The 8,935-nt window shown below is 29.3% G+C and overlaps 2 protein-coding genes across 2 annotated transcripts; one reads left to right on the forward strand and one right to left on the reverse strand.

The window, feature by feature from the left end:
* The first annotated feature begins 1,281 nt into the window (after window positions 1-1,281).
* On the forward strand, window positions 1,282-2,330 carry LOC149878783 (thymidine kinase, cytosolic-like). Its single transcript, XM_090072087.1, has 3 exons — window positions 1,282-1,371; window positions 1,697-1,786; window positions 2,196-2,330. Exons 1-3 carry the CDS (start codon window positions 1,327-1,329, stop codon window positions 2,328-2,330), a joined length of 270 nt encoding a protein of 89 aa, XP_089928213.1. The 5' UTR covers window positions 1,282-1,326.
* A 2,234-nt stretch (window positions 2,331-4,564) lies between these two features.
* On the reverse strand, window positions 4,565-5,231 carry LOC145192906 (H/ACA ribonucleoprotein complex subunit 2-like protein). Its single transcript, XM_090072306.1, has one exon. It carries the CDS (start codon window positions 5,075-5,077, stop codon window positions 4,601-4,603), a length of 477 nt encoding a protein of 158 aa, XP_089928432.1. The 5' UTR covers window positions 5,078-5,231; the 3' UTR covers window positions 4,565-4,600.
* Window positions 5,232-8,935: the final 3,704 nt, after the last annotated feature.

Consider the following 8,935-nt stretch of genomic DNA (forward strand, 5'->3'; position numbering starts at 1 on the left):
TAGAACTTAGTATACTAGCTGGTGACCCAGGTACAATTAAAAATGAACCATGTTAGATCAACGTCAAATACAAAATACTGAAATCTACATGATCCAGCACTTTGTGGTGGAAATTTTATTATAATATCTTCAAGTTAAACATCACAAATATTGTCATCTTGAATTAATTTATTGCTTAAGTCTCGTGATTTCTTAAGATAATTAACTTTGTAAACAAAACCAACAACTTCAATAACTTCTACCACATAATGTCTAGAGTGTTTCTTTCCACTCAACTTGATGAATAAAAAATTTTCTGAAACAATTTCACTTTGTATGCTTTTTTTTTATTTTAATTTTTTCATCAGAGGTTTCATCATTTAAACTTGTGTCCGACTGTCCGAGCTCAACAAAATAGCCACCAGAAATTTTGCAAGATTGAATAACATGATTCACAAGGGTTGATAAATCATTACAGCGAGCCGCAGTCCGAACTGTACCAGAATCTCCTTTTCCGTCGCTGGTTATTAAGTCACCGCAGGTGAAGAAATCATTTAAGTATTGACCTGCTCTTAGGAAACTCATGTAAAAATTTGGCTCTACCATTTTGTTGCTTGATGTTTGGTTAACACTTCTGACCAGTTATTTAAATCCGTTGTTTGACAGTCCCGTATATATTTGTACATTTACAACAGCTAGAGTGGTCATGTTTGGAACACTTGATGGTGGCTGGGCACTACTTTGACCTGAAACCAAAACATGTATATTTTATGTTTATAATAAATTTTGTTCAGAAAGTTCGGGTAAAACTTTTAAATCATTCGTTTTTAAAGAGCTTAGATTTTTAAAGATGCTTCCTGAAATTTATCCCTTTGTGAAGGAGAAGGAAAAGAAGTATTGCCAGGTCACAAAGTCATATTGGCTTCTTTTAAACTTTTCTGAGATGTGATGGAAGCCGTTAAAGAATCTTCACCATCTATGATGCTATCTTTATTCCAGAAAAACTAAAAAATTTTTCAAAACTATAAAAACTAAAACTTTTTGATTTAAAGAGTTTAAAGAAAAGAACTAGAAGATTTGGATATATTGTAAAAAAGTCTCATCAAGGTCTATTATGCTCTCTCAGTCTCTAAGATCTTGTAAATTCTTTTCAGGAATTCAAGTAATCCTAAAAACTAAAATTAAGTTTCTATTCTGTAAAAAGCTAGTTGAATTTTCTTACCAAATCAATAAACAGACAATTCAGTTGATAGCTCTTGTAGGTTTTTTTTTATACATATACTTACTTTGTTAAACAGGCGTGTTCATCAAGCAGTTTCATGCTCGACCCTCAGAGATGTGAGAAATATGACTGAAGAATTTGAAGTTATAGGTGTTGATGAAGGACAATTTGTGAGTTAATGTTTTATTTTAACTTTTTTCGAAATATTTTTCTAGAAATGTCAAAAATATTTTTAAAATTGTCTGCAGTTTTTTTAAGGATAGAGGAATATAATAACTAAAAATTTTCAAGAAATCACAACAGAATTTTAAGGGAACTTTATAACCTTTTTTTTTTTTTCTTTTTTTGTTTTTCTCCTTTATTTTTGAATGTTAAAAATAACAAAAAAACAAACAAAAAAGACCAAAAAAAAAAAAGACAAAAGTATTGTTACAGTCTTTTAATATGCTTTACTAAAGTTTAATTAAAAATAATAGTTTCAATAGTTTTTTTTAGTACCCTGACGTTGTTCAGTTTTGTGAGGATATGGCTCGAATGAAAAAAACAGTGATTGTGGCGGCTCTTGATGGAGACTTTCAGCGCAAGGTATGAAGTATTTAAAATGATATGTATTGAAGACTACTACATCTTTATAACTGTAAGAATGTGTGGAAATTCTCAAGTCCAATATACCTATCTACAGAAATTTTACAAACTTTGATTTGCAATCAAATATATATATATATATATATATATATATATATATATATATATATATATATATATATATATATATATATATATATTTATATATCTACAGAAATTTTACAAACTTTGATTTGCAATGAAGACTTGTCTTAAATTAAAGTTGAAGAACACAATTTTTTTGATATTATATTTTTATTTTTTTTTGGGGGGGGGGCGGGGACTAGTTGTTGATAGGTTTTAGGTTCTTTATTCCCATTTTTTTGTACCTTCAAATTGCTTTCAATTGACTTTTCTTTTTTTTTTAAAGCCATTTGAAAACATCATTGAGCTAGTTCCTTTAGCTGAAAGTGTTGTGAAGTTGTCAGCTGTATGTATGAATTGCTTTGGTGAAGCTTCATTTACAAAACGGTTATGTCCAGAGGTAAACTCTTTACCTTGTTAAGTTTTTTTTTTTTTTTATGTTTTTCTGTTAAAAACGATGTAAATCTACTTAAAAAGTGTTGACCGATTTTCTGCAAAATGCGTCTCCTAGTTGAATTTAACTTGGATCAAGTAAAGTCATGTTTAATTGCCTTTCAAATGGTGTCAGATTATATTTCAAAACTGTGATTTTTATCAGTGCAGTTAACCTTTATCTTTATATACAGGATGCGATATTCATAGTCTTCATAGTTTAATAATACAGGATGCGATATTCATGGTCTTCATAGTTTAATAATAATGTTCTTAATAGTCAAGACTTTCTTTCAATATACGCATGTAAAAATTATTTAAGTAGAAATATTTACCGGGGCTGAGGCATGTGCTGCAACGCACCCTTGGTTCTTTCTTAATGGTGGTTTGCTCTTCAAGCGGATGTTTTCCTTGCAGCTTTAAACGCCCAATTTGAAAAACAGTAGGCTGTCTTAAACATTTTTTCAGACATAACAAAATTTAACCTAAATTTATATTGGATAACAATCCACTTAACATACTTACAATTTTTAACATACTTATAACTATTTATATTAATGATACTTGTCACACTGAATGACAATTTAGATAAGATCTTATTTGATGAGACAGTCCTAAAAACAATTTTTACTGCTCTTCAAAGGTTTCTCTTTTTAAAAGTTATTTCACTTTTAGAAAACGTTATATAGAGTTTTTCTCTTTTTTTGCCTCTGCAATTATTTTTATAAGTTTTTTACAAATTCTGTTTCCAAACAACCCTAATCTGTAAAGATTGACTTTCCTTGTAGTATCTTAGTTAACTTATCTTAACTTTTGAAGTCAATTACCTTAGTCAATACAAAAAATAATTTGTTTTCTCACAGTTTTAAGAGAAATGAATATTTTTTATTTTCTATGTAGGTATCCTTAAAAAAGCTTTTAAATCATTTTTTAGGATTTTTTTACATTTTGGTAGTAGTTTATACTTTAGGAAACACTGAGAGTTTCACGCTATGCATAAGCCAAGTCAAACTACGCATTAGATAGCAAATCAACATTTTGGTCTATAAAACGAAAACGGTACATTTAGTAATTAAACAATTAGAAAAAAATTGTTCGTATTACATAGTAGAACACTTATGTAACCATTATTTTGAAGATGGTGACCGAATATCAAAGTAATCGGTGAGGATTTGAGGTATAAGTAGCAAAATACTAACAAAATTTAAACTAAAATTGCCATAAACCCTTAACCAGATAACCAATCCGACTGAAATTTTATCTAGAGTTTGGTGTGGCTATAGACTACATTTGCATCAGTTCTTATCAAATTGTATAGAATGGTTCTCGTTTCACAGGTGTTTTTATTGGCGCACTATGAAGTCAAAATTTCACTCAGTTTAAACATTTAAATTATCTTGATCCTTGATAACCAAGTATAGATTATTTCGAAATCATGCTGATTTTATTCTTCTTGCGTCATGCTTTTGTGTAATTTTTTGCAAGCAAGAATAGGACACAATTGAACCCCATGAAAACCTGCATAAATCCTCAAACTATGTTAACAATTATAAGTATGCAGTAATGAAATACCGTAAGTGAAGAACACCATCACTAAAAGGAAAACTCAAAATAACACTTTGAAATAAAGCAAGTAAAAGTAATGCAAATCAAATAGGTAATTATTGAGTCATAACCTTTAACTGATTTCATACATTGTGATGATAGCTGTTGGAATCAAAACAAATGTAATTACTAGTTTTCAATATATATTAAAATTGTAGTATTTTGAACTTTTTCATGTTTGTTATCCAGTGCTTCTTGAGATGTAAGCAAAAAAAATCTTTTTCTTTGAAACAATTTTTTTTGTTTTTTATTTAATAATTTGAGTGGGATAAGTTAAGTAATCAAAAACTGGATATAAATAAAAAAGGTAAATTTTTCATTCTGCAGTCTTTTGATTAAATTTTTTTTCTTTGAAGTTTATTTTTAATTATCATTGACTTGAGAATGTCTTTCATTAACCAAAGTTTACTCTAATTTTGAAAGGGATAAACAAAAAATCTGATTTTAAACAATGAACATGTAATTGATTTTAAAATTCATCTTCAAAGAATGGCATGTACAATTACTATTTAAGAAAGATACGCATATTTTATAAGCACAAAGTTAATTTAAAAAATGAAAACTTAACTTTCGAAAAATTAAACTTATTCTTTTTGGAAAAATCAAAAAGAAACACAATTGTCACTTTATAAAATATCCTTTCAACACAAACTCTTACAAAGGGAGAGGCATCTCTTTAATTCTGTCTCTAAGTTCAGTGAAGGAACTATCATAAGTATCATCTTTTTTGACCAAAACAACGCATGTTGCTCTTTTTGTCTGACTAGCTAATCCTAAGTCTATCCTTGCTGGTACAAAACAATATGGGAGTTTATTTTCTTCACACAAAACAGGCATGTGTGAATAAACATCTAATGGTGACACATCTCCTGCAAAAATGACCAAGCCTTTTTCCTTTTTACGTATTGCTTTTAGAACTTCTTTGACTCCTCTGCGGAGTTGTTTTGCTTTAGCAGCCTTTTTCACAACTTTGTAAATCTTTTTGGTCATTTTTTTACTAGCGAGAGGTTTAGCAATAACATTCATTTGAGTAATAAGCTCCTCATAGCTTGGCCTCTCCAACTTTATTTCTTCAATTGCAACATCACCATTCTCAACAGTGGTTTCTTCCTCTTTTTTTGATTTACCCATGTTTTATTTTTTTTTTGTGTTCAGCTGATATTTAAAGATAAAAAAAATAAGGGAATTAACATTAGTTGATAATTTCTCAATATAAATTTCCACACATAAAGGAGTTAAAGACAGAAGTTAACAAATAGTTTGCCTCATTGATATTCAAATCTTATAAAATTGATGTTAAAGCTTTATTTTAATTATCAAATCTCAGCAGCAAAAAGTTAATTTGAAAAAGTGAAGACCTACTCCTTATGTATTACATATATAAGTTTATACATTAAATTTTTTATAAGAAAAGGTAACTGGAGTTTACAAATACATTAAAATAATATAAATAACATAGTAACATAACTTTAATACTTTGTCTTTAAGTGATTTTTCTTTTAATGAAGTGTATTTACTAAATTCGATAAACTAATTACTTAAAAAAATTCCTCTATTTATATTTACTAATTAATTACTTTTTGTAATAAAGAAAATTATAAACGAAATAATAACAAATGAGTTTAGCATGCCAATTACAAAAAGATGGTGGAGTTTACAAGTAGAACATGTGCGCGACATTTAGATTCACGTTTTGGCCGACTTTTAATTTACGTGAAAATAGACGCGTCGACGATTTGTGAGGTGCTTTCTTTCAGCAATTATTTCGACTTAGAGAAGCAAAGAAGTCTGTTAAATTTTTATAGATTAAAATTCTGTTATATTTTACTCACTATTCATTTCTTAGGTCACCATTAAAGTTTGTAGGGTTGAATGATTAACTCTTTTCAGTATCCTTGACAAAACTTGCCAACATGACCATTATTTGTGTCGAGAAAAAAAAAAATATTGTTTTTTTTTTTTAAATCAAACTATTTAGTTTGATTTCAAAAAACAATTTATGATAATTAAAAAATTAATATAAAAACTCTAATCTAATAATAATAATAATAATAATAATAATAATAATAATAATAATAATAATAATAATAATAATAATAATAATAATAATAATAATAATAATAATAATAATAATAATAATAATAATAATAATAATAATAATAATAATAATAATAATAATAATAATAATAATAATAATAATAATAATAATAATAATAATAATAATAATAATAATAATAATAATAATAATAATAATAATAATAATAATAATAATAATAATAATAATAATGATGATAATAATAATAAAAAACTATTAATCTAAAAACTAGTTTACTTATTGTAAACTCTTCCACTCCGAAATAGGAAACGGATATTTCAGAAAAAACATTACCACAACGTTTGGATGCTACAAGGTTGTGATCGTGCAATAAAAAACCATTCATATCGAAAAAAGAACCAAAAAGCACGTTTGGTATTCGCTATGGCTCACAGATTTGATGGTAGAACAATTAAAGACAAATATTCTGGTCCTATGACTCTATCCTGAAAGGTTCAGATTTAACGCAAAATGTGAAAAGACGAGTTGGCAAACGATTAAAACAAGTGTGTAATATTAGAACCGTGAAAATAAGGCTGGCAAAAGCTTGATGGTTTGGGTTGCTTTTCAGGATTTTCTGGATTGGGACCACTTTTTAAGGAAAAATTGACGAATACATTTATAATTCAATTCTAAAGAATCAAATGTTACCTTTTGTAGATAAAAATATGCCTCGGTAGTAGAGTTCCTACAGGATAATCATTCCAAACACACATCAAAACTAACTAAATCTTGGTTTAATACATATAAAATCCCAATAATGCAATGACCTGCTCAATCCCCTGATCTAAGTTCTATTAAGAATTAGGAATCAGTTTGATGATAAAGTACGTTTGGACGGTAGGTTCAAAAATGCTGAAAAATTGTATTAGGAGCTTTAAAATGCCTGGTCACAATTAAAGTACATCTATAACGCTTAAACGTGATAAGTTTTTAAATTGAAAGACTTATCAAGTTTAAGCCTTATAGATGTACTAAGGATGTTAACAACAAGGGGTATGCCATAAATTACTGATTTCATATCATATATCACATACATATATATATCATACATACATATATCATACACATACACATACTAACATATATCATAAATTACTGATTTTGGTGATATACTTTTAAAAGTTACTTTAGTTTTCAAGTTGAAACTAACATTCCTTTTCTTTTTGTAATTTTTTTTTGTGATATTACTGTGTCAGTATCTATCTTGCGCAGAATAGATGCTTAATGTTCTAATTCTGTATTTTGTTTAAATCAATATTTCTCAAAAATCAGTTTCCCGAAGAAAAAACTAGCAGAAATCTCATTATGGTTGGATCTAGTCGACCTTGGTATCTGGTTTCCATGACCAAGATGTCTTGATGGAATCTTTCGCCTTATTTCTCACTTACTGCACCGCAGTTTACTGCCATCGATTCGGACGTTTATTTCGTTCCTACAACATGCGCAACCAAATTACACTAAACCACAAAATTAACGCACTACTTTTAAATTCCGACTTATTTTGAAAAATATTATGTATTTCCCAGATTTTTCAATTACAAACATGATAATGTTTATTGTTGCGCATTTTGTAGGCTTTATTCCGTTTCCCTTATATAGTTTCAAAATTATAACAGCTTTTTATAAGTAGCATGTTTTGCTGTAATTAAACCTCACTTATAAAAGAAAAGTATGTATTGGTTCTAAATTGTTTTAACAGTAGAAAAGATAACTGTCATTTGAGCAACACATCTTTTCGCAATGCAGCGTTCTAGACGAAATTTAAATCGTGATAAATATGTTACAATTGTTACTTTTTCCAATGAAGGAAAAACAAATTGGAGTGTCTCATACAACAGTCGGTAGGGTTCTACAATGGTTTGTAACGACCAATGATCACGCTAGACAAATTCTCCAAAGCAGACCTCGAACTACCAATGCCGTGGAGGATCTATTTTTAATGCTTCGAACACTGAGAGAACAATTTACTACTGCACCAAGTCTCCAAATACAACTTGCTGAGGTTCTTGGAACTGCTGTCAGTCAAGATACCATAAGAAGAAGACTTCGTACTTTAAATTTACCATCTCAAACAGCAGCTACTGGTCCCAGATTGTCTATAGACCATTGAAGAAACAGACAGGCTTTTGCAAGGAGGCATTTGAATTGGGAAATACATGATTGGGGACAGGTCTTGTTTACAGATGAGTCAAGATTTTGCCTTGTAAATTTTGATTGCCACCCAAGAGTGTACAGAAAAGCAAATGAAAGATATTTCGCTTGTAACATTCAAGAAACCACTTCAAATGGAGGCGGCTCATTGATGGTATGATGCGGAATACCTTTAACAGCTCGCACGGAGTTTTTTATTGTTGATGGTGGACGTCCGACTTCTCAACGATGCATAGCAGACATTTAAGATTCTTTTGTAGTACCTTTTGCACCGTACATTGGAGATGGACTCCTTCTTATGCAGGATAGTGCTAGATCACATATGGCACATAATGTTACTGAATACTTAAATAATGTTAACATTGAAGTTTTGGAGTGGCCAGCTTGCAGTCCAGATATGAACCCAATATAGCATCTTTTGGACGTAGTAGGACGCCGTATTAGAAGCCAACATCCACCACCTAACAGCCTGCGACGAGCTGCGACAAAGTCTTATCTGCGCGTGGGAAGATATCCCTCAAGAAACGATTTTTCTTCACCGCCCTCGAAGTCAATTTTATTATTATCATCGAAATAATTGTATTTATGAGTTCTATTCTTAATATATTTGTCAAAATATATGATAATATTGACGACAGTTAAAATAGTTCGAAATGTTTAAGTGGTGGTTTTATTTTGCGGTTATTAAGTGCAGATAGTTTTATATTGCCATTAAGAAGCAAGGCGGCTTTAAGGGAAGT

The sequence above is a fragment of the Hydra viridissima genome, unplaced genomic scaffold (genome assembly GCF_058129835.1).
Source record: "Hydra viridissima isolate aposymbiotic clone 2 unplaced genomic scaffold, HvirCarnegie_v1 scaffold_14, whole genome shotgun sequence".
In the NCBI taxonomy this organism is placed as follows: Eukaryota; Metazoa; Cnidaria; class Hydrozoa; order Anthoathecata; family Hydridae; genus Hydra; species Hydra viridissima.

What these genes read in the sequence shown, in the direction of transcription:
- LOC149878783 (XM_090072087.1), top strand. Translation starts at nt 1,327, where the DNA reads ATGACTGAAGAATTTGAAGTTATAGGTGTTGATGAAGGACAATTT. An exon ending in GTGTTGATGAAGGACAATTT is followed by an intron (nt 1,372 to 1,696) that starts GTGAGTTAATGT and finishes AGTTTTTTTTAG; the next exon opens with TACCCTGACGTTGTTCAGTT. An exon ending in ATGGAGACTTTCAGCGCAAG is followed by an intron (nt 1,787 to 2,195) that starts GTATGAAGTATT and finishes TTTTTTTTAAAG; the next exon opens with CCATTTGAAAACATCATTGA.
- LOC145192906 (XM_090072306.1), bottom strand. Translation starts at nt 5,077, where the DNA reads ATGGGTAAATCAAAAAAAGAGGAAGAAACCACTGTTGAGAATGGTGAT.